General features: G+C 43.3%; 1 protein-coding gene across 50 annotated transcripts in view; it reads right to left on the reverse strand.

The window, feature by feature from the left end:
* The window catches only part of KCNMA1 (potassium calcium-activated channel subfamily M alpha 1), a 760,956-nt gene that overhangs the window by 97,138 nt on the left and 637,398 nt on the right, over positions 1 to 26,420 (reverse strand). For 4 of the 50 annotated variants that reach the window (XM_021072156.1, XM_021072155.1, XM_021072153.1 and 1 more), the window contains one exon: positions 3,793 to 3,879. In XM_021072156.1, coding sequence (XP_020927815.1) covers positions 3,793 to 3,879 — 87 coding nt within the window. 50 annotated transcript variants of the gene reach the window in all.

Below are 26,420 nucleotides of genomic sequence, written 5' to 3' on the forward strand. Positions count from 1 at the left end.
TAACAGCCAATGTTGCAATCAGTGAGGACTGGGAACATTGGTGTGTTCTGGCTCAAGAATCTCAGCCCAGCTCAGCTCTTGTTGCTCCACCTCCCAAAAGGGGCGTGGGGGGAAACGTGCACATGGGATCCTTTCTTAATTCATTAAGACAGGAGGACCAGGCTGCAAGGTTGGAGGACCAAGCTGGAGAAGAGCACCCAAATGAAGAAGGAGGTTGCCATTGAATGATGTCTCTGATGATGCGGTGGGGGTGGGGAAGGAGGCCAGCAGAGGGAACTGGAAACCAAGGGCTGTTTTCCAAATGTCTCAACCACACAGATCGCTAAGCAATGTGAAGCTTTGCTCACAAACAACACAGCACACGCTACTGCTTTTGCCCAAAGACACCCGCTAATAAGCTTTGTATTAGCCTGCATCATGCTTCTTTTTAAGAGAGCTGCTTGATAATTAGCAGATGCGTACCCAGCCTGTCTCCCAAGGGCATCGGCAGCCAAATCCTAGTCTTCCTCTCCCCACCCCCACAATTCAGGCTATAGCTGTAATGTCAAGAAGGAAAAATAAGATCCTTGGATGCTTATAGTTGACTGGGAGGAAGCACCCCTGAAACTCAAAATATACAGTTACCTTAAAGCCAAGAAGAGAAATATTAGCAGTGATGACATCAAAAGAAGCTTGATGTACATTAATGGTGTACAAGTCTCCAGTGGGGAAGGAAATGCCACTTCAGCTCCTTGATATTAGCCAGGAAGACCCCTATCGGAACATGCGAGATAGGGTACTTCCCTGAAAACTCTAAATAAATTTTCTGCATTATGATATATGGTCCCAAAGTGAGTCTAACAATCCCACTACCCTCCAAACCTGCTTCAAAGTATCTCCTTGGTACACTCCCTTTTTCTGCTGTCAGTATGAGGTTGTCTAACTTCCGGCCAACACAGGAAAAGGGAACAAGAATGTGGCTGGAGGTGAAAGCGTGATCAGAAGAAATGAAGGCAAGAAAATACCTGCAAACACCCCCAGCCCACACATCCTACCACCTGCTTCCCCTGCCCTGGCCCCCTAGAGGCCCAGACTCAGACGGCGACCCTATCAGTCACTTAGAGCTCCAGGCAGGAACTATATGGCTGGGAGGATATCACATCTTATCAGAAATGAGTATCCGTGGCAAATCACACAGACTCTAAACAGCACTTAAAAGATTAAAGGAAATAAATACTAGCCACATAAATGGTATTGAAAAAAATCACTTAGATGTGATATGCATCTCTCGGCAAGCAAAAAGGCACTCTGAGCCTGACCTGCATTCATCTTCCTTTCATGGGATGGGGGCCGGGCATCACAGGCAATAATGGGGTAGAAAGGCAGTGAGATAGAGAGACAATTGTGTAAGTGTTTTTGCACTTTCCCCACCTTGGAACAGAGTAGAAATTCTTGCATTGACTATCTATGTAATACAAGGTTGTCTTTTAATATGGACCACTTTTAATGACTGCACTATGTGATAACCTAGATTAGTTGAGGAGCATGAGGAACTAAATAACATGTGTACGTGTGAGTGGGTCTGGTAGGGGGCGAAAGTTCTTTTCTTCTCTATCACAGGAGCCTTCTTACAGTTAGAATGAAATATCCAAAAAAGTCTTTTGGCTCACCTGGCCTACTTGGCTAGCTTTATTCAAGGCCAGCAGATGTTGCCATAGTTTTGTCCAATTATACAATGAGTCTGTATTAGTTAAGAAACCACACCCACTGGTATTTCTTCTGGGTTTTTTTTCCCTTAACTTTCTGCATCTGCACTGGGCCTAGAATATAGAGCCCTCTCTGGTTAAATGTCCATTAGCCTCGCACCTTGTCACCGTCTGTTTACCGGCAGTGATCTTCAGATGTGAGACGTGCAAGTTAATACCTGTTCGCCAGCTCCAGGGAAACACCTTGTTCTGATGCTAAAGCCAGCCTCCTTCTATGCAAGGAAACTATTTTCATCGCAACTCCGAAAGATCATCCATCATAATCATGCTGCATTTAAACTGGGACTTGTTCTCTTAAATGAAACGCATGTTCAAAGGTTTCCTCCTGCACTCAAGGCTTGGAAATGTAGATCTGTTCCCTGAAGAGATGGGAGGAAATGTCTCCAGCTTAAATATATGAACGTTAGGTAATGGAGACCATTACAGATGGCTTAGATCCCTCAAGAGCAGTGATAACTTCTTTCTCCTAAGTAGGATATAAACCATATTTAATTATTATCCTGGATATGGATTCTATCAATTTCTGCATATGTAAAGAAAGCAGATTGAGGAAAACTTTTAGGTAATGTAATTTTTTCACGGCCTTTTGTGATGACACGAGAGGAATAAAAATGGAATTAAAAGGGAAACTTAAATTTACTTTCATGAAAGACCAATGTATTGAAGGAATTCCAGTTCGTATTCACCCGCTTTCTGGCTAATTACAACACATTTCTGTCTCTGGCATTTCCACTTGCGTCGTCCTGCTGTGGAAGCCATAGGAAGATATGGTCTTTCCAAGGGACCTGACTTACCAGCTTCTTTCACACACAAACAAGTTCAGGAATCCAACGTGGAATTTTTATAGGAGTTGAACTCCATCCAGTCTCCGAGTACTCATAAAATTCAAGGGCTTGTTTTTGCACATCCCTAAGTATAACACTTAATGTGCCGTTGTAACTTCCCAGTGCTTGCTTGTCTAATAGGCACTGAATCTAACAGTTTTACAGTTTGGGAAGACTCAGTGCTAGAAAAATGTCAGGCAAGTCTAATGAGCCTTCAGATCCCTTGGTTTGCGCTGGAGTTTAATTTAAAGTTACAACGATGTTTTAACATGTTTGCTTATACTTGACTAAAGAGGATTCATTATTTCAATGACATAACCTCCAGACAATGTTCTGGGAATTGATTTAAGATGTGGTGGTAATTCCGACAGCCTTAATGCAGAGTTGAACATCTGTAACAACATTTTAGTCAACTTTTCACTGGCATTCTGTTTTTAAGCAAAAAGCAAGGCAACATCTTCTAGAAACACAGGCCAGAACTCTGGGCTCACTTCAAGATGATCATGTACCTTACTGGATTTTTTTTTCTCCCTTTACAGGCCTAGCTAGCTTTCAAACCCTGTGTCAAGGTTCACCAATGCCTCTTTGCAGGCACTTCAAGTAAGATGGGACAAGGATTCCGCCTTTCAGCTTTCCTAAGTAGTCCAGTGCTGACCCGTGATGGGCTAGATGCTCAACTCCAGCCTGCACACAATCCTTTTCCTGTTTCCTCAACAGGATTTAGGAGGATGATGCCCTTTTAGACTTCAAGGTGAGTTTGTAAAAAAAAAAGAAAAAATAGTTCAAAGCAAATAAACTGGGAAATGTAGTAAAAGGCCAACAACCCATAAACATGAGTCAACCGGCTATCTCCATTACGTTATTAATCACTACATCTGGAGAAACCCACATCTGCACACACTTAGCAGGTCATTAGTAATGTCATATTCACACTGGAATCACTCAGAGTAAGAGGCATGCAAAGTGGCTGGAACACAAAGGCATCTAGCTAACAGGGCTTCCGACTGAAGCCTTGTGCAAGCTGCTAGTTTGGGGGTAGTTTTAATGATTATGATCCTTTTGCATGGGTTTTCTCTTTGGTATTTTGCTGCCCCACAAGCTAAGTGCATGCTGAAATCCATAGCAGTCCATCTTTCTTCTTCCACTGGGCTCAGCATGTTAAGGTAGAAGGGGGGCGGGGTACAGTTATTAAACATTGGAGTGGATTCCAGAACATCCTTCACCTGGCTCGGTCACAAGCCGAGAATTGTGAGTTGTGTTCCTGAACGCAAATGGGTCTTTGGGATAGCGTGATCTAGCGCCAACCTTGACTGCCAAACAATAAGAAAAGAAAATTGAAATTAATCCTTTGTGAAATTTTTCATTAGAAACGTACCAAACCAATTTTAACGTTGAAAAGAATTATAGTTTTAAATTAAAATGGAAGTTTCCTCCCTCACAGCTGAACTTGAGTGTTTTGGGGTTTTGGGTTGATTTTTTTTTTTTGTCGTCTTTTCTTTTATCCCCATGACGTCTTAAAAATCTTTTTGCTGTGTTATTGTCATTGATGTCAAATGGGATAATATGTCACAAGATAATCTTGTTTGTGCCATCATTTCCCAAAATATACTGAGTTCCCTTCTCCCTAATAATATCCACGGACACAGGAAACTCAGTTTTGCAGCAAGACCAGACCCGTTATCTCCTGAAAGCTGCTAAAATGCATCCTATTGCATAATCATGATAGTCCCCGTCATCAACACTCAATGCAAAACTATTGTTTTCATCTCAAAGCACTGGCTTGGTCAGCCCTCTTGGCTGTGGTATTGCTGCCTAACTTGCATTAAGTGCCAGGGGTTTGCCACTCCTATGCAAGGAGTGGTGTGTAGCATCTTCTTGTATCATGAGTGACATCAGTGGAAATCGGGTGTGTGTTTTCAGCCTTTTAGGATGTGAATGTCATTTTACTAAAAATGGCAATTTATGAAATTGCTGGACTAGACATGGAACCGTGTGCTTCCTAGTTCCTGTGGGTTTATTGAACTTCCCCTCTAAGAAAAATCATGTAAGTCACAGTAATACAGTCATTTGGCAATAAAGTAATTCACAAAGGACAAAACTCCCAAGCTGATCCAACCTTTCTCTGGTTTGACTGCTGATGGCTTTCACGAGGAAATCTGGGCTGGTTAACTCAAGTTCTTAACCATGGCCAGGAAAGCACAGTCCCAGGACAGAATGGTGCCTGTTTTATAGAGGGACGTTTCCTGTCTCATAATCATAGACTACCAGAACCCTGGGGCTGGCTGTCACTCAAACCAGACTGCTAAAAGGGTATGGATGTTGCCATAAGCCATGAAGGCAAAATAAGAACAACAAATGCCAGATAAAGAATCCATACTGGGAGTTTGGTCCTGTCACTGCTCTAAAGAAGCACTTGATTTTTGTTTCCATTTTGCCATGTGCCCATCAGTGAGGCTGGGCGACTAAGATCAGGTAAGATGGGCATCAGAGCCAAGTTCTATGCCGAGAGAGTCGATGGGCGGCAGCTCCACGTCAGAACATAGGGAAGTTAAAATGGGTGCTATCCTTGGAACGAGAGTATCAGGTCTGACAACCTTGGAATAACATATAAAACCAAGAAGTTCAGTGAATACTTTGTGGTATTATTGATAAGATCAATCCCCCCAAGATGTATTTGTCTGGAAAAATCATGGTGAATATTAATACACAGATAATTAAAAGATGAAGGCTGGTTCCCATCAAAAGGAATACCAACATTAATATCACCAACACAGAATAGATACATAAACTCTCTATAACTGAACGATCACCTTATCATATATTATCAGGCAGGATGATTTCACCACTTCTGGCCCAAAAATTGCAAATGCATTTATTCAGAAAGTCTAAAGGAATGTACTCTGGAAACAACTTTGACTCGTTATTATGTAAAAGGAGGATGGAAAGTAACTCCTAGTATCCCACACCGAGGCACAGGGAGCGGTGCCCCACTGTAGGGTGAGGGGGCAGGGAAGGGGAGGCTTGTTGAAGCTTTTTCGTTTCTGGCTTTTGTGGAGCTAATAGGAGAATGGGGAGGGAGACTTGAAGGAACAATAGAATATGCAGAAGTTAATCACAGGGTATGTTTCTAGCTCTATTCACTGCCTAGGAAACCTGAATTGTACAAGTTTGAGTCCATCAACACACTGTAATGAAAGAATTTAGCTCCTACATGGGAGAGAGAAGAAATACTATATAAATATATTAACAGAATCCGCATGACCTGGAACGCAAGGTTCTCTACGGAAATACTGTGGCTTAACAGATCTACCAGAATCGAATTCAGCGCATGAGAGGCACCTCTTGTGCCCACACACCAATCTCAAACCAGAGCCTCACGTTCTGTGGGCATCCTGGTTAGAGCCCAACATTCCTCAAAGTCCCCTGGATCTAGAATCTCACCTCAAATCTCTTTATTCAAAACCCGACCTATCATTGTAACTTGCCCAGTGCTCTTGCCCTACTCAGTATCTGGTAGAAAATTCCATTTGGAGATCTAGTTCCCTTTCTTTCTTTGTCTGTCTTGGAATAGACTGTTTTCATCACCTCAAGGGCAAAGAAGAGGCTCAAGCAAAGATCACTAGGCATTCTCTGCTCAGAGATGAGATGCAAAGAAGAACAGAGGAAGTCAAAAAGCAAATACACAATGGAAATGAGAGATGCAACACTTGTGCTGAATTAAGACTATGGACTCTGGAGTTTGGAGGTAAAAGAAGAAGAGAATTTTTACATCTCAAACTGAGGGGGAAAAAAAAGTGGACACGAGTTCAACCAAAATGTCCTTTCCTCCTCTCCCTGTTCCCAACTCCTGACAAGATAGTAAAGGCTTTGAGATCAAGAAGTGTACCCAGTACCTTTGTGTAGGCCTGATGCATGCAGCATGTGTTTGTGGGAATAAGTTTCAGGACAGGGAGAGTCTCCACCAAATTCTTGGCACCAACGGCTGCCTGCTTTCTTTTTATATTTCTCAAGTTATGGAATCAGCAAACTATACTCTGGGACATATTTTTGGAGAGCTTATGAGCTAAAAATGGTTTTTACACTTTTAAATGATTGGGGGACATCTAGGAAGACGGCTATTTCATAACACATCAAAATGATATGAAATTCAATGGCTACAAATAAGCTTTACCGTAACATGGCCACAGCCATTTGCGCACCTGGCATCCTGGCTGTTTCCACTCTACACCTCAGAGTTGAGTAACTGCAACTGAGATTGCATGGCCCCCAGACCTAACATATTTAGTAGCTGGCCCTCGATAGAAAAGGTCTGCTCACTCCTGCTCTTGTGTATCATCGTACGTTTTCCTAGCTTTTTCCAAAAAGGACAATATTCTTCCCAATGTGCCAGGATAGCTGGACGGGAGACGTAATGCACATGAAACGCACTTCAGGTACATAGATGTGGATAAACCGAGAGGTCCCTCCCACCCAGCTAGCTATTAATCCTGCAGGTCCCGTTGCCTTGCTGGGGACTAGTCAGGTGAGCCTCCCATTTTCCAACTCCAGCCAAGTTAGATTCGCCCACCGTGCAGGTTGAGAATCAAGGCAAACCACATCTACCACGAGCAATTCCTCGGAGCTGTCAGTGTGGGCTGCAAGTCCACCCTGAAAGAGCCTATCCAAGACAACAGATTACCCATTAGACTAGATATGCTGAAAATATACAGCTTCAACCTTTCCCCAGCTAGCTCAGAGCGATATATAGATGATTATTTCAACCGTCAGCTGCCGCATAGATTTAAAGCCCTGCACAATAACTCCTGGATTCATCTGCCCCTTGTCAAACTGGCACAGCTTTAGTTAGAGGATACACGGTGTGGCAGTTTCACTGTGAATCCAGAATGATCCAGACGGCTGCTGTCTTTTTGTTCACCGGAAGCCAAACTGATGAGTTTGTAATGCATTTCTTATCAAAGGTAGTTTCAGAAAAGAAAATGTGCCCCATCAGTTTGGCTGGAATTTCACATCGACTAGATGATGGGCTTAATCAGAACATCTCTGTGATTTTTCTGGAGGAAAGAGATAATTCTGCACCCACCCCCTTCAAATAGCTTTATGCCAATGAATTATGTATTTATGAATTTATAATTATCCTTGATTTTTTCCCCTCCTGTGGTATACTTTATAAAATCATCAGCTGGAGCCTACAAAGCAATGGGACTTAATAGATACGAGCATGCTAATATATTTTTTAAAGTTAATGCTGATCTTTTTGAGCTCTATGTCTAAAATGATCATTGTGAATAAAGGAAGTGTAATTTTCAACTCATCTGTTTAACAAAGACAAAATGGACTGTAATGGAATTTATGGAGCCTGTAAAGGAACTCTTTTTCTAATATAGTTTATTACCAAGTAGATTTGGATTTACTGTAGGGTGAATTGAGTCCCCCCTGAAATGTATTGAGAGAAAATGCCTGTAAGGTACTGAACACTGTTCCTGGCACACTTCAAGTGTTCACGTAGATGGCAGATTGCTGTTGTGTTGTTTTTTATTATAACCCCTACTGACTTAGGAAATTCAGAACTTAAAGGCCAGCATTAAAATGGCTATTTATCCTGTCTTTATTCAAAATCCTGTGCATTTTTTTTTTGCATTTTAATTTCTAAAACAATATTGCATTAAACTATTATTTATCTTGATCACTGATGTTTTTGGTGCCCCCAAAAAACTGGCGCCCAAGGCAAGCGCCTCATCTTCTCCTCTCATCACAGCCCTGCCCTGTCCGTTTCTCAAAGGTGTTCTAGGGGCTGATCCTGCCTGCCTGGCATGACAAAGAAGTTCTCTTGGTTTGCATCTGCATGCATGGCTAGGACAAGGCAAATATAAACCAAGAGTTCTTCTTTTGATCACTTCACGTTGTTTGCATGAGAGGGTCCAGGAAAACCCTTGCAAGAAAGGTTTCCCTGTGGATTTACAAACTGTCAGACACCCGAAGGAGTGGAGAGGAGATCATGATGCCTCAGGAATCTGAGATTTGCCACCAGCCCAGGGTGAGAAACAGAAGAGAGAGAAAGGGTCAGGTCTCTTCCGGACTTAATTTCACACCTCACATCAAATTCTCCTGGTGAGCACAATTTTGATTTACATTTCCACTTGGGGGGGAATGTTGTTATTTGCTTATATATTTTGACTCGATGTTACCTTCCTTCTCTTTTTGTTTTTCCTTCCCCTAAACAGCTTCCAGTAAACATGACTGGCAGAAAATGTCAATCATATTTTCATTTCCATGTTCACTTTGCTATTTATGTTTTCAAAATTAATGCTTGCCTCAATGCCTCTATTTGAAGACCAGCCTAGAATCTAATTGTGTGTATGTAAAACTGTTTCCTAAGCCATACGACATTATACAGATAAGGACCATTATTATTATTAATATCATTATTATTATCAGCTCATCCATAAATACTCTATCTTCCATTGAGCCGGTTTCATCAAGAGCCCCCTAGAATTCTAATATGTATTCCAGATGGTTGCATTGATACTTTCTCTGAAACTCAGATAAAGGTAAAATGCATCGGCTTTTAGTGCAACCCAGGTGCACTGCATGGCCTGATGAGGAATGTTCTGCCAGAACACTTTAGAAATACTGTATGCTTTTAACCTTGGGAGGTAAGGACCAGTCTGGATGGTGATTTTACACTAAACAGAGCATTTAGTATATTTCTTAAGGGCATGGTCACCTTCTGAAGGTGTTCTTAAACAATAAAATCATTATCTGTATTCTACTATAATTTATCTTCAACATAACCTCTGCAACATTTAAAAATGCTAGTGCATGGTGGGCCCTTGCTGGTCAACACAGAGACTGCAGTGTGGAATACAGAAGCTGGCAGAACAGGGTTTAGGGGTGAGCAGCCTCACCGTCTTTCAGCTCAATACGCAGACCACAGCCAGCACCCAGGTCTGCTGACCTCTAATTTAGATCATTTGCTGTCAGAATTCTGCCCGTGAGAATAACATGAGGATATAGGTGTCTAGAGTCAAGCCACCTGTCCAAGTCCAAGTCTGGTCCTCGTTAGAGCTCTGATCTCAGATCAGTTACTCAACAGCCCAATGTCACAAGATCCCTGCTGGACAGATGAGGATGCCAAGATGTGGAGATGCTGTGGGGCTACATGAGATAACAAGTGGCCGCATGCGGACAGCCTGAGGACAAATAATGCCTTGGTGTGACCTGCTTGGCACTACCCGTCTTCTCCCTTGGATTGTATGTACCTCATGATTTTTAGGTCCAAAGATTATCCATAAAAATATGATTTCTAAATTCTGTTTTTAAATCTTGCAGAAGCCTGGTCTCTCCCATTCCAAAAGGGCAACTATCTCAGGGGACATGAGCTCTCCAGTTGCTCAAATACCCCTGTGCTGCCCACTGGACCCCACATCATATGGCAGGCACTCTGTGTTAGTACCTCTGGCTGCGGCTCCTGCAACAATGGTGCTATTCCTGAGATAAGGACCATAATGTGGGAAATGTCCTTTTACAAATATCAACTCATATTTTCTTTCCTCTTTTTTCTTTCTTTCTTTCTTTCTTTCTTTCTTTCTTTCTTTCTTTCTTTCTTTCTTTCTTTCTTTCTTTCTTTCTCTTTCCTTCCTCCCTTCTTTCCTTCTTTCCTCTCTTTCCTTTTTATGGCTGCACCTGCAGCATATGGAAGTTCCTGGGCTAGGGGTCATATCGGAGCCACAGCTGCCAGGCCTATACCACAGCCACAGCAATGTGGGATCTAAGCCGCATCTGTGACCTATGCTGCAGCTTGCAGCACTGTGGGATCCTTAACCCACTGAACGAGGCCAGGGATGGAACCCACATTCTCATGGATACTAGTTGGGTTTGTAACCCGCTGAGCCACAATAGAAACTTCAAATATCAACTCATATTAAGCTGCAGTGAGGGTAATGGTTAAATATGCAAGCCTTGAAATGCACTGTTAGGTCTGAACCTGGGTATTTGGTAAATAACCTAAGTTCACTGTCCTCACCTAAAAGATGGGAATAACCCCAGTGTCCTTTCCTCATATGGTTGTTGTGAGAATAGACTGAAAACATGAAAAGTGCCTAAGAGTTCCTGGTAGGCTCTTGATAAATGTATCACCTTGACTTTGAGCAATCAAAGGAATTCGAGCTCTCTGCCATTGGGTCTTCTCTGCAATGCCCATCTGCTTTCCTTTGACTTTGGTCTACGCAAATGGGTTCACCATCTCTCCTCTGCCCCAAGCAACTGACCTGGTTCCCAACTACTAGAATGGGGTGAGAGTCGCCACCCCACCCCCCCATTCTCTGCATCCTGTTCCATTGTCACCTTTGTCCCATATTTCATATGGCCCCAATGAAATGCTCAGGTCAAAATAATTAGGCTATGCCAAGTGTCATAAAAGCAAGAAAAGCCAGAAAATGTTTAAGTGGGCTTCAATTGGAGAGGGCTGGGACCGCTCAGAGCAACAACAAATGAAAGTCAGATGGAAACGTGGAGAAACCCTACTGTTTCCCCTAAATTACAGGAAACCCAGGCTGCCTGATTGTGAGGGGCATCTTCCCTTGAATTTCTGGTGGGAGTGCATGGGATTGGGGCATACACTGAGGATGATGAGAAAGGCAGAGGATAAGGCTACCTCCTTCTCTATTCCTTCCCACCAGCTCTTCCTTTCACCTCCCTACTCTATCCATTCTTCAAGAAACAGGTTAACCTGCTTCCTCCAGGAAGACTTCCCAGATGACTGTATCAAGGCAGAATACCTCCCTTCTCTAAAGATCCCTTCGCACTTCTCATCTCACATTCCTCTGACATCATACTGTTTCTGCATTACAATTTGTTTTCCACTTCAGTGTGTCTTCCCCAACTAGACTTCGAAGTTCTCTTTTGTAACCTACAAATCCTGACTCCCTCATATTTCTGAGTTCCTAGTAAAGTGCCAAAGAAATAGCTACTAGCTGCCAAGAGGTGGCATTGCAGAGGGGAGAAGCACAGCCTAGAGGTGAGAGGAGCCTGGGTTCAAGCCTCAACCTAGATCAACCATGTGGCCTTGCAAGACACTTCCCCTTCTGAAAGATTGGCATTCATTTTGGCTCTGATCTGTGATGGTTCTGGGCTCAATGATCTCTTCTATTACTTGATGGATATCCCAGGAGCCAGCCATGGACTGAAGGCCTTATAAGCCTACAGCCACAAATGATTATCCAGAACTTCCTATCAGACTCAACCCCAAAGCACTCCAGAATAGGAAAAGCAGGGTTACTGGTCCAGGGAAAGTATGGTTCAGCTCAGTGGTTTTCAACCCTGCCTTTAAATAATCTGAATTGGATAATGCTATAGAACACCAAACCGATTCAACACAAATCCTGAGGGCCTGGGGGCCAGGCATTGCTTTTTCTTTTTCCTTTTTTTTTTTTTTTTTTTTTTTTCAAAAATCTTTTTAAAGATGCACAATAAGAGAGAACCACAAGTTGCGGGGGGGAAATGAGACAACAGCATTAAAGAGATAGATAGATAGATAGATAGATATGTAAAATTCACAAGTGGTATGAAATACTAGTATGAAAAGTGGTGCATGATAGTGTCAGGAGAGGGCTGAATGCAATGTCCACATAAGCAGTGCTAGAAGGTCTGTAGGATTAGGAGAAATAAGACTTAAAACAGGAGTCGGATGGGTGGAGATGGCAGCTCAGCCTTATTCACTTGCATGTCCCCAGAACCAAACATGGGGCTGGTGCACTGCGGGCCCTGGAGCCATGATGCTGGGGAGCAGCAAGGGGTGGGAAGGGCATGCTGGGTGGAGGGTACAGCTGGAGCAAAGCCAAGGTGGTGGGGAGGCACTGGGCTCAGGAAGTATAAGAAAATCAGTCTGGCTGGATCAGGAAGGTTTATTTGAGGGCACAACTGGGGGGACATAAGGGGCAGATGGTGTAAAATTTTAAACTTCAAATGGCAGAATTTGGATAATCCTTGGTAATAGTCTGAATCCTCTGAAAGTTCTTTTTCCTCCAATTTCAAAACTCAAATTCAGAGCCAGCAGTGGGTGGTTTGCAACTTGGAAAAGTCTGTCGGAAATCCCCTGAACTCTGTCTACTTTCTCTCCAGCCACTTGAAAGTTAATAAGGGTCCAAGATAAGATGCACACATATGCGCATGAAACTGAAAAGAGGAGGCCCCTGGCAGTGGTCCAGCTCCATTGGAGGTCTCGATTTTCTTCTAGAGAGTGTATTTGACAAGAGAATCAAGTTATTTAATGCCCTGGAAAGGGGTCCTGCGAAACTCACAAGGCTGCCACCTCCTAGCCCAACCAGGTGAATTCAACCTTTACTTTGGGAGGGCTGTCCCCTGGCTTCCACTACTCACGTTGATTTCACACTCCCTATAAAGAGAACTGGAAGAAAATTGTCACGGTCTGGCTTTAACAGGCTTCAATTGACAATTGCAATCAATACTCTGAAAAACATTTTCAACAAAACCAGTACTTTCAAGTAGATTCCCTAGAAGAAAATGCTCCACCCAATCCTCTACTCCTTGGTTTCACCTAATTATAACACCTGACCAAAAGCAAATAAGAGAATTAAATAAGAATGCAAATAATGCAATACAATAATAACAATAAAGAATGGACGCCTAACCTGCACCGCTTGGCCCAGTATGCCTAGAAAACATTTAAAAAAAATAGAAAATTCCTATTGGAATTCCCAAATTCATGGTTTCAAATTTTTAAATTATGAAAACAGTAAAAAAAAAAAAAACCTTGCATTCAAATTTCTATATAGTCTGATAAGTAGCCTTTAACAGTGAAGAAAAACAAATACATGAGTCATCCTAGGATGTATTTTCCTTCTCCCCTTACATAACCTCAATAAATCCATTGTCTACTAAACAGGCCATGTTTAAAACCAAACACCCTGTAAAAAGAATAGTGTAGGTTAGAGAAAGAAGAAAAAAAAATTCGTTAAAAGATGTAGCTGTGTCTTTAAAGAAATTAAAAAGATTTAAAAATTGTGTGTGGTTTAAAAAGAATAAAAATTTTGCTGGTAAATTTGAGGTTGTTTTGCCTCATTGTTGCTCTAATTGATGAGCTGATCAGCCTTTGTGTGGACAACCTTACTGCGGGGGGGAAAGAACAAAAACCTTCTGATCCTGTTTGTTAGAAATTTAGTTCTGGCCCAATGAGAAAAGAAACCTTCTTTGGTTAACTTGGATTCTAAGGTAATTCTTGATGAAAGAGCATTATGTTAAAATTATTTTTACATAGCACATTAATCTGGTACATAAGCCCCCTTTAAAAAAATGTCCCTCATTATGCTGGCATGGAGTGAAGCCTAGGGAATTACTTTGTATAAATAAACACTAGTTAAAAATGGGACTGGCCACATAACAATGCGCAAATGACAGAGGTAATCCAGTCTTAGGGGGGAGAATCTGGTATTGTGTCATAACCTCTTAAAAATAGTAACATTTATTTAACCAGGACTTGTTCCAAATGAGCATTAAGTAAGTTGGATTTAAGGAAATCTTAGCAATTAAAAGGTGTTGTCTTAGTAGGAGAATATCTCCTCAACAAACCAACAACACAGTTTTAGACATTCATCATAGAGAAATAAAAGAGAGAGAGTCTGGAAAAGAAAAAGCAAAGAGTGGAGGCGTGGGGGTAGTAAGTACCTACAGTGCATCGAGGCAGAGGGGTTCATTTATAGAAGAGCAGCGCCACCTGCTGGTAGATCTGCATTTGGAGGCTTTCATCTATCTTGCAATCTATGCATAAATACACAGCAGTATTTCTTGGCTGCTGTTACACATAAGAATTTTATTACCAGTCGGCAGATTTCTAACACACTGGTTGCAGTTTAATAATCCTCTATTACCTGAAGTATGGGTTATATAAAAACCTGGAATGTTAATTGTTGACAAACCAATTCTAATATGTAAAGCACTGTAAGTCACCCAGTAAATATCCAAATAAATCAAAAGGGATAGCTCTTTTTCCTCTAACCACATGTTATTAAACACCACAACTTGATCACTTACATAAAAATAATGTTCATACATTTCGAAGTACTAAGAAATCAGGAAAAATACATTAGCATCTTACTAACAGAGAGCTTCCCCTTCATTTACAATCTAGAGGAAAATGTTTTTGCAAAGAATATTTTCCCCCATCTTTAAAAATTGGACTTAAACCAGGCTGTCATTTAGAGAATTTTCTCATATAACAAAAACCTGAGTTATAAATAACTAAGATTACATCTGTAAAATGTTGTATTTTTTAAAATGGCAATAGAAGAGTCACGAAGCATATAAGTCACTGATAGAGTGAACAGAGAAACAGTGCCTGTCATTTTTTTTTTTTTCAGAAAAAGATCACACAAACGAGATAGCAAAGGAACACAATAAAAGGAAGAAGCAGGAATGTGATAGGTGACTGTGATTACATCTGCAAAGGAAACTGTGAAATAAATTAACACCCAAGCACCCACGAAAGGCATATTGTAGCTTCACTGTAAGTGATCATTATGCAACAGAGAAGGCTGGTGATTTTGTAAGAACAGAAATAAAGTGGAGGCTGTGAAATCTGGTGGTGATAACTAATGACCACACTACTTACAACTCTGATTTGATCTCTAACAGGATAAAAAAAAAAATAAAACAAAAAAGCACTCCCCAGGATAGATGTCTGCAATAGGAATTGTATTGTTCACTTGAAACAAATAAACCCCAAATGGGATCAAAGGGCCCCAGGAAATGAAAAATGACAGTTCCTGTGTTGCCCTGATTTGATCTTAAGCAAAACTACCATGCTGATAACATTCCAGAGCTTAAGAAGGTAGGGCTGTTCTTGGATTGTTATGGGAAGTTGGTGGGAAGTCCACTCTAATTTTAGAAAGTTATTAAGATTTAATCTCTAACAGCTACAGTGAAAAAGATTGCTCATGCAGTATTCCTTAAAACACACACACACACACACACACACACACACACTCAATTTTGTTATTTCTGATGGGGACTGTGGAACCCCTTTACATTCTGTTCTTCCGTCTCTTGGAAAAGGCATATACATAAAGAGAATCAAATGTCAGAGTGCTTCCTGTGAGCCCAAAGTGTCTCCAGTTATTGATCACAAAGACTTGAAGGAATGGGTCTCAGTCATGGGCAGAGAATATCTCCTGTCCCACCTCGCCTGGTTCCCTCTTGTGTGGAGACTGGGCTGCCAGAAGCAATTTCAGGCAGATGTGGAGGGTGGCGGGGAGACTCTGGTGGAGCTGGGGACTTACCCTCCCTTGATGAAAATCTGATCGATAAGCCAGTATCTTAGCACACCGAGAGAAGTTCCCTGCAGCTGGCTGGGGTCTGAGTGATAAAAGGCATGAACCCTGCCTTCAGAGCAGCTGGGATAAATTCAATGAATGGGGAATCAGAGTTGGATGAAAGAACTTTGTTTAGGTTAGAAATGCTATGCAGACCTGAGGGCAGGTGAGGTCCCCGGGGAAGGAGTAAAACGATGGGTTTGCCACACCTTCCCAGCGTGTTACTCACCTACCTGGACTCAGGGGCCCGATGACTCATGGAAGGGAATGCATCAGCATCCCCAGGCCCGCTAGAGTCTAAACACTGTACCCAGCAGAAGCAGTGGGAGAAGTGCCTTTCCTTCAAAAGCAGCACTGGTCAATTCTAGATCCAGCTCCTCAAGAGCACTCCAGGAGGCAAAGGAAGCAGGTGCTCAGAAACAAGTGTTTGGTTCAGGATGTCATGAGGGGATAAGAAGCAAGGCTCAAGACCCTCTTTACTTGAGATGCTCCTAATAAACTATGGAAACATAGTTTCCATCTTCCTGACACAGTGTATGTTATTCGGCAAATATTTGTTGAGAGCTCACCCTTGCAACTACTTAGCTTTGCCGCTTTGACTTGAAAGCAGCCACCGACAATATGCAAATAAATGGCTGTGACTACATTACAATAAAACCGTATTTACTAAAACAAGCAGAAGGACCATACTCAGCTGACCTCTGCTTTAAAGGATGGGTAAGTATCCATCAGCTAGAAAGGCAGAGGGAAAAAATCACAGGTACAGGGAAAAGTTACAGAAATGTGTTATATGACAAAACAAGACATTTTAAAAGAATGGTTAGATGAAAGATACGTGGAGAATAGATCTAGAAAGACAGGTGAAAGCCAAGCCATGAAGGTCTTTGAATAGCATTATAAGACTGGAGGTTATCCTATTGGAACAAGTAGTCATCGAAAGTTTATATATATTTTTCTCTTTCAAATGCTATAATTACATGGTCAAATCTGTGCTTTAACCTGATAGACTTAGTGGTAGCTTAGAGGCAAGAGAGACTAATTAATTGGAGGCTAATTAATTGGTGTGAAAGACCAGCTGAGAGAAAAATAAAGGCTGGAAGTTGGCAATGCCACCGAGAATGAGAAGAGAAGGTTTGAAATGTAATCTAGAGGTCAAATGAGAGGGTTCAGCCATCAGTAGGATGGAGGAGAGAACAAGATCATGGAGTCCTTAGGATTTCCAGTGTGTGTCAATACTCAGGCAACCTGCCCTCACATCAGGTCTGCTCAAAGAAACAGGCAATGGCAGGGTGTGGGTGAAGGATTCAGGCACCACCTTGACCCCAATTCTTGTTCTAATTTTACTAATGGGAAAATCAACAAGTAGAGACCAATTGCTCATAAAGAAAGTTAGAAAAGGCAACAAAGTGAAGCCTTGACACCATCTAGACTTCAAAGAGGGGTTGAGATCTAGACCACCATTAAGAAAAGTAATGTAGGGAGTTCCCGTCGTGGCGCAGTGGTTAACGAATCCGACTAGGAACCATGAGGTTGCGGGTTCGGTCCCTGCCCTTGCTCAGTGGGTTAACGATCCGGTGTTGCTGTGAGCTGTGGTGTAGGTTGCAGACGCGGCTCAGATCCCGCGTTGCTGTGGCTCTGGCGTAGGCTGGTGGCTACAGCTCCGATTGGACCCCTAGCCTGGGAATCTCCATATGCCTCGGAAGCAGCCCAAGAAATTGCAAAGGAAAACAAAGAAGTTTCGATAATAAAATCCATTTTCTTCAAAAAAAAAAAAAGTAATGTAGATAGGAGTTTAAAAAGAAGGAAATGTTCTCTTTCTCCACCATTCGTTCCCCTCTTGCCTGTTCTCCCACCTTCCTTCCCTCTTTTGAGAACACAGTGAATTCACTATCTCCACATGCATTTTAGAGATGGAAAAGTCACAGGGTGGGTTCAGTGAGATGACTGACGAGGGACAGAGTCACAGCTGCTCCATGAGATGCTTCTATTGTTACCTTCATTTAACAGATGAGGAAACTAAGGAATAGAGAAGCTCTGGAGCTGGTCCAAAGCCCCATCACAGTAAGGGATGCTGTCTTTTCTAGGACTGCCTAGATAAAATAAGATGTCAGTCTTATTTGAGAGGTATAAAGATTCAAATATGTGTAAGGAATTACCCTTATTATAGCAATCAGCATCTATTTGGTGAAGATATCAAAACATGACTGCACCAGGACTGATACCCAAGCCCCAGAAAAAACACAAATTCCACCCCTTCTCTCTTTTTCCTGCTCTAAAGCTCCCTAGAATCTCAGGCTTTAACTGCCGAGGCCTTCACTTAGGTTACAGCACAGCAAAGGGACTGGCTTGGGACTCCCCTGTGCTAAATCAGCGAAAAGGCAGGAGATGTCTGCCCATCCGAAACCCATCTTCATCATCGTGGAAGGAATCTGTCAAGGAGTGGTCCTGCCAGCAACTAATGCCTTGCACATTTCACATCCATGTCCCAAGATGTCCAGGCCATGAGACCTGAGCCTCTCTACCTCCGCTCTGTCTGCATTTTTAGCAAGTTGCAACCTGCCATCTTCGCTGTGAGTCTCTTTTCTCCACAGGTCATTGTATCTCCTTTCTCAGTAACACCTGTTTAGGGCTTTGGCTTTGAAGCACGCCTGCGGGACGTGTTCTCTCAGCTGGATATGTTACCAGCCATATGTGGAAATTTACTCCTCTGCACCGAAGAAATGGCCAGATTCACCTTGACAAAATGCAGAGAGCAATTCAAAGCCACTCAAAAGTAAGAAAATGCTTGGTACATCCTGAAAGAGCTCTGTGAGCCACTGAGAAAGCTCCTGCCCACTCCTTGTCTCAAATATAGAACCCACAGCATAAGGACACAATAGAAAATACCCATGAGACTTGTGGTCTGCAGACACCTCAAGATGGGGGGAGTTGTCATGTGGGGGCTGCAGGACTGGATGCGCCCACCTCCAGTCAGAGTCAATAAGCTTAAGAGTTCTGAGTGGTCTTAAAATGTTTCTCCCCATGTTGGCAGGCCAACGTGGTTACCTTGCAAATGGTTACAGCTCTGAACCAGTGGGCCCTTCCCTGATGCATTGATATTTGTGTGCCACCCTGACTCACAGGACAGTGATCAGGCTCATTGAAATTAGGAAAACTGAAGGCAAATGTCACAAGTTTTTGGTTTTCTAGGACAAATGCCCTGCATACGCTTTGTCCAGTGGAGTTCAAAACATCACTGGATTTTTGCCCACTGAGGTTTTTTCTCCTTTGTTTCCAGATTTTCTCTCCTAATATTTAACCTTCACAAAGAATATAGACTGTACCTTCCCACTGATCATTTTCAAGATTATGTCCTAGTTGTTCTTTTTCTTGCTACATTTTCCCCTCTGAATCTCCTTGTCTCCCAATTGTGTACACTGTGTGTTTACACATACAACTGGGAAAGAAGAATGTATGTGTGTGTGTGTGTGTATATATATATTTATATATATACAATACACACACAATACATACATACACACACACACACACACACACACTATTGTAAGTGGCTTAGAAAGTTTAAGGCACTTCACAGGTCTGGGGCCATCGTGCTTCTGGCAGACCGTCTATTCCTTTAACTGATAAGTTAGAGAATCCCTTCATTTATTCATTCCTTTACTCATCAAATATTTACTGAACTGGAATCCTTCAGGCCACTTCCTACTCAGGTATTCTTGCCAACATACAAAGCCCAGCCAAGGATGCTAGCCTAGTACATCTCTGGCCTTGGAGAGAAGGAAGGCAGCCCCTGGGTCTTTTCTTGACGGAGTGCAATCCAATATGCTCCAACCCAGAAAGCTGGCATGGGCCAAAATGGAGATCATGTTAAGATGGTCAGCTCCCCTCCCAGGAGACAGCCAGGGTTCTGGCATCTGCAGATGTCCCTGTCTGCATTATCTTGTGTGGCTCCAGCTCTGGGGGTAAGAGGCGGTATTTATTAGTTGATGTAAAAGCCTCTCGGTGGAGTTGATCATCCCAGATTTAGACCTGCCTCCAAAGCTTCCAATTTCTCAGTCTGCATAGGGTTTTCTCTGTAGTTCTCTGCATACTCTGTGGCACTCACCCCCACGGGCCCCTCCCTTGGCTGACCAAACCAAATGGTCAGAGAAGGCCACTTTGGGATCTCTAGACCTTCTCCCCTCATCTGAGCTGGACATCCGTAGAACATTTCCTCAGAAGGAGAATCTACGGACGTGTTTAGAATCTGTCTGCAAACCAGGCACTATTTACAAAAAGGTCTTTTCTATGTTCTTCAAGATTTCAAATGCGTGGGACTGTCAATGCTAAACTTGTTTCTGTCCATTTAGATTCCCCTTGGGAAAAAGGTCTGACTAGGGGAACAGAATTCTGATAAACAAATGAGAGAATGGAGGATCCCTGGACGATCTAGGTCATTTCTGTTGGTTCAGGAGAAAACCTCTGAGAGAGGAAGGACACCATATAACCAGATGGGTGAGTGCATTTCACCTCGTTTCGCTTCCAGAAGCTGGTATTCTCAGCTTGCACACTCCACCCTTCAGGGAGGCCAGGATGTCTGTGCTTTTCGGTGCTGTTTTAACAACCGTTCAGGGTTGAAGGTGTATATAAATCCTCCAGTCATGGATGCTGATCCCCAGACACCATGAACACAGACCAAGTTCTTGTGCACAGAGAACGAAAAAGCAAAAGAAAATTGTACTGTGGTTCTCAGAAATGCCACCCGACTTCCTCGGATTTTATGTGGCACAACTTCACAGGAAATGTGTTTTGTATTTGCACTAGAGTAGGGTAAGTGGTTGGAAACTATAGTGGGTTTTCAGTGAACGGGATGTGAAGCACTTGGTTTTTTTTCCTACAGAGATGTAAGAAAACGCACTGTCTTCTCTGAGAAAGATGGAAGGAGAAAGTCACATTGCCATAAACAGGGATTTAAAAAAGAAAGCCCAGCAGTGCTCACTGAAGCCATTGCCTGCAGCCTGAGCCAAGACCCTCAGGGCTGGTCACATGTCCCAATTGGTGGCCCTACTTGCTTTGTTTCTGCCGTCCAGCCTGGGCCAAGGCCATTCATGCCAAGCAATTCTGAGCTGTGTGGCTCAGCGCTGTCATCACCCAAGATGTGGGTTTTGTTGGAAACGGGGAGGCTGGTAAGGGAGGAAGAAGAAATACTGGTTTGAAAAAGGAAATAGGAGCAGACCCCCAGGGCCAGGGGTAGCAGAAGCAGCCCTGATGGTCTCCCGTCTCGCCCAAGATTTTCAGTAAATTCTCCATTGAGAAGGAAACTCCATGGAGCCCAAATAGGAGAGACAATGACTGCTGGGTCAGCTGGGGAGAATTAAGCCCAAGAAATTGAACTGATGGAATTCAACCGCTTCAGTGCCATTAATTAACATGTCCCTGAAAAAGTTTAATTTCTTGGATTTGTATTTGGATAATGTACTTCAGCTGCATGTCCTCACAGCCATGCGATTACATCCTCCTTCCTTAGGCTTCTCAGCGCAGCTCGCTCCTGCCTCCTCCTAGCAAAGCTGTGCCCCCAAGCATCTTCGCCATCCTCATGGGGGGGAGGGGTCCCAAGCACCTTCCCAGCTCCAGACCCTCTTCCCACAGCCAGAAATCCTCCCCAAACAAAGCCTTTGTCGCCATTCCCTTGGTCCAGTACCTTGAAGGCTTTCTACTACATAACACGAGAATACAGTGCCAATAACTCAGCCCTACTCAGCCTTCAAGGATCCCTTCCCTGCACTCCCAGGAAAGGTCTTAAGCTCCAGCCCAACTGGGTGACCAGTTCTAAGGCAGGAGGCTCGAGGCTCCAGCCCCCATCTCCTGCCGACACCCCCTTTCTCACTTTGTCAGGCAGGATGCCCTTTTCCTCCCATTCTGCAAAGCACATGTGAACTGTCACATCCTGTGGGACCTTTCCTTGGAGGTGACCCCTGGGCCTTTGCACTGCCAAGCACTAGGCCCCTCTCTCTCATAACACCCCCTACATTACCTCCAGCTTTCAGTACTGGAAACCTTGCCTTTCTTCTTTGGAGACAGACTAGACTTAGCCATCTTCTTCAGCTGTGTAAGGATGTGAGTAACTCAACTTGCTCCACAGGCTGTGTAGCACCAGCCTATTCTCAAATGCCAGCCATACCAGACTCACTCTGTGACCCTTGGCAAATCACTTAACCTCTCTGTGCCTCGGTAGCCTCATCTGTCAATGCACTGTTTATAGATGCCAGTTTCCAGATGCCTCAACTGCAATTAACAATGACTACCTCATGATAAAGATGAAGATAATATTTGTAAGGGCCACAGGGCAGTGCCTGCAGTGCAGCAAATGCTACCTGTGGATTCAGCTGAACAGCAACAATAACAAACACACGTGTATCCACATGCACACACACCTTTGCCATGTTGGCAGAGCCCATTGCCTACAGTAAGAGTAGATACGACACTAAACCTCATCTTCATGTGAATTCAAGCAATTGGCTATTTCCTAGCACACGACATTAACAAGACTCTGGTCCTGGGTGAGGGAATGCTTTTATAAGAGCAGATGTGTCAACCTCACCTCAAAGGGGAGAAGTAATTTTCCAGCACACCTAAGAAGGCCTCACTCTTCTCTCCATTGAGGAGGACTTGTTTATAATCTCTACATCCACTCTATTCTGAAAATGGTTCCCATTACACTGTTCTGTGCTCCACTGATTCTAGGTTTAAATGCGAATCAAAGATCCTGAGAACGTTCCTATGAGCATGCTGGCAAATAGCCTACACTTGTTGGGCCAGATGACAAATGTCCATCTCAGATCAAGGAAGCATCCAACTGAAATGATGGGCACCACATGAGAAGGGAGGGTCCCAAGGCTTGATTGAGACCAGAGGTGCTGCGGATCAACTGCTCATTTCTGTCTGGATGGGATGTGGAGGCAGGATGCACACAGCCTGTGCCTTCGCTCCGCCAGGCTCACTCCAGCAGCTTTACACCATCCTGGTCTGATACTAATTCAAGACAAGGCCCAATCGCATCACAACAAATTAGCCACAGACACACGATAGCAATCAACTCGGGGGGCTGTCCTGAATACGGGCTGGGGGATTCCCTGTTCTCTAGGAGCTGCACGCTCCCACAGATGTTTCTAAAAGCCTCCTCCCCGAGGCCCATTTAGAGAGAAATTAAATGCAACTTTGACTTAATTAACGTTTTAAATGATAATGAATACAATGTAGATTCATAGGAGGCATTTACATTGTGTTGTAAAATTGATAAAAATTTAATAACTCTTTGTTAATAAGTGATGTCTCCCCAGACCCATAAAGCCTAAGGCGCTGCAAACTCCAGCCTGGGTCTAATCCAAGCTCCCGGTGCAGGTGGAGGAGGGAAGCAGAGGTGGACTTGACATTTGCTCCCAGCCTGCTCTAATTCAAACCTCTGCTTGTTCATCAGTACTTTATTTCATACAGTAAAGGTCAGGATTGGAGCTCAAGGCACAGCCTTGACAAGAAGGCTCAAGTGAAAGGCGGGCTGGCCCTGGCATCTGTCGCCCGAGATAGCAGAGGAGCGGGGGAGATGGAGCGCTAACTGGCCACATCTGTCCTCCACCACGGAGGTAAGAGGCAGAGTCCACTGCCCGGTGGTAGGAGCTGTCAGGGTGAGTAGGATGACAACCGGCCACTGTCCTGAAATAAAAATGCAAACATAATTTCCATGTCACCTTGCATAAGGGCTCCTGCTTAGCTTACTTGTGGCACGCCAACGTCTTTTCTGCTTTGTCCTTGAAGAGCTCAGTCACTTATTAAAGTATCAGATCCCTGGGAAGGGAGGTGTTCAAGCGATGGGGGTTTGCACAAAGCCCCCTTTCCTCTTTCTTACCTTCTACTTTTTGTTTCCCAGCTCTGTTTCAAAAGGCCTTCTTTTGAAAACTTGGCTGAGGTTTGCCTACTGGTCCCCTTCTCATTCATCTACATGTGGTACCTCTTCATAGAGCACGGATATTAAAGAATTCACAGGACTATGCTGGAGGGGGAGGGGCAGGGAGCAGAGTACCATGAGATCCCAAAAAACATTTTTTCAAAATAAAAATGTGGGTTGTTGGGAGCTCTTTAAAGAGGGGCAATTAAAAAGATGCTTTTCAAAGGGAAATCTTGCCTAAGCACGATGGCTGCCTTACAGTGTGCTGACCACCAGAGAAGCACACAGGAAGGAAAACCTGGCATCAACCCCTGCTCAGTGTGGTCCCCACAAAATCCAGGGAGGGGCACTGGCTTCTGCAGCCTTGTCTCCTACCAACCAAAGTGCCTTAACATGCCCTCCCTGGCCCATCATCCGCCTCACGGAATGATTAAATGCCTTCCTGCTTTCACATCCTGCAATGAAGGGTGAATGGCTAAGTCAGGGCACACGGGCCAAGGCTAAAGAACTCGGGCAGAATCCAAAAGCTGCTCAGTGTTGGCTATCACGGATGTTGAGAGAGAGACACCATACCAGCAAAGCACCAGAAAATGGAAGAAACTGCGGACCCAAGATGAAGGGGCTTTAAAAAAAAAAAAAAAAATATATATATATATATATATGGGAAACTATGATGAAGTTGGTTTGGGCCGAGTCTGCTCTGGCTGTCCTCTATCTTATCTATCGCTGATGGTGGTGGTAGGGAAAGAGAATCTTTGGTTTCAGGATCCTGAACAAAATCAACAAATGAGATTTCGGACTGGGGAGCCTGAGGAAGTCCCCCCAAAGTATACATACAGAAAAGGACTAAGATAATTATAGGCTGTTGCTTTTTAAAGACAGCTTATGAAATTAAATCTCCCTGCAACAGGCACTAGGGACTGTCCGCAGAGGGTGTGTCTGATTATAGACACTTTCCTAGAGCTATTTCCAGCCCCTGCCCTCATATCTGATTTTATGTACTTCAAAATGCCATTAGTTCAGTCGAGTGACTTTAGTTCTATTGACAATGTTAATTCCCTGCCTGTACAAACCAAAGGCTACCCAGGATAAGCTGATTTTTGTTTATTATCTGACAAGACTCAAGATCACACTGAACTGATTTTGGTATGGTTCCCTTCAACCTAATCATATTGGACTTCGCCCTCGCCCAAACCACTGGAGCTGAATGCCCTCTTGTATTATATCTATACCCGAAATAGAAGTCCTGCACAACTTAAAATTAGCTACAGTAGTTTGCAAAAGGGTGTATGTAATTGTGCAGGTTTAAACTATTAGTAAATTGAAAGGTTGGTGTGAGTGATCACACATGTCCTTTAGCGAAAACTATTTCCAAGTGCAAGTCTAAAGATCTGTTTCTCTTCCAGCACGTGATTAATTTGTTCATGCCAGGCTTACTGACGGTTTGTGGCCAGCATCACATCAGGCAGGTCTCAGCAGGTTCGAATCAATAGGGTCCTACGTTGTCACTGCATCATAATTTTAATTGTCCCTTTCTATTAGACTTAGCAATCAGATACCAGTCAAGACTGAAACAACCAAAGTAAATTCTGAACAGAGAAAAGGTACTCATTTACCAAATTATATGGAAGGGAAGTGGAACAGATTAGAACCTCAGTCTTTGTATATGCGTTTGCCTATGCTGCTGGACAAATTATATATATATATATATTTGATGGTCCTAGAACATAGCTGCTTGTGAAAAGTCTGGGGCCTACACCATCTCAGCATCTTTTAAAAGAGCTGGTACTTTTGCTCAGGGTCATTAGAAGTAGAAACAAAATTGGGGAGTTCCTGTTGTGACTCAGAGGAAACGAATCTGACCAGCATCCATGAGGACACAGGTTCAACCCCTGGCCTCGTTCAGTGGATTAAAAATCTGGCGTTGCCTTGAGCTGTGGTATAAGTCACAGACACAGCTCAGATGCCGAGTTTCTGTGGCTGTGGTGTAAATCAGGGGCTGCAGCTCCAGTTCGACTCCTGATCTGGGAACCTCCATGTGCCATGGGTGTGGCCCTAAAAAAAAAAAAAAAGAAAGAAAATTGGCAAGATCAGAAAAGGAGGCTATGTACACCGATTCTAGCCACTGTGCTAAGTGATTCAGTCTTGCCAAAAGCAGTCCTGTGATGAATCCTACCTACCTGGTCATTCTCTGCCTTATTTATCTGACACTGCTTTTTAAGTCTTTTGTAAAAGAGTCCCCCTTCTCTGCAAATCTTTTTGTCAACCCAGTGTTGCCTTACATCCCCATGAGTTCAACAGAAGGAGACAACTGAGAGAAACATATGTGACTTAACGTGACAAGGACGTGTAACAGGCCACACCTCCGAGGAGAGGTACACAGGGCAGGCAGGCCCTGCTACGAAAAAGGCTGATTTCTAAAACTGTGCGAACACTTTTAATATATTGCCACTCCTCTGGGAACTGGCTCCTTCTCTTCCCACTTCAGAAAACATATAATGGGACTTTGTGTTTCCATTTAACGTCCCCTGAAAACGGAAATCTTTCCCCTTATGAGAAAAAAAAAAAAAAAAAAGTAGTAAAGAGTAGACGAAAGGCAAAAAGC

The sequence above is a fragment of the Sus scrofa genome, chromosome 14, assembly GCF_000003025.6.
Source record: "Sus scrofa isolate TJ Tabasco breed Duroc chromosome 14, Sscrofa11.1, whole genome shotgun sequence".
In the NCBI taxonomy this organism is placed as follows: Eukaryota; Metazoa; Chordata; class Mammalia; order Artiodactyla; family Suidae; genus Sus; species Sus scrofa.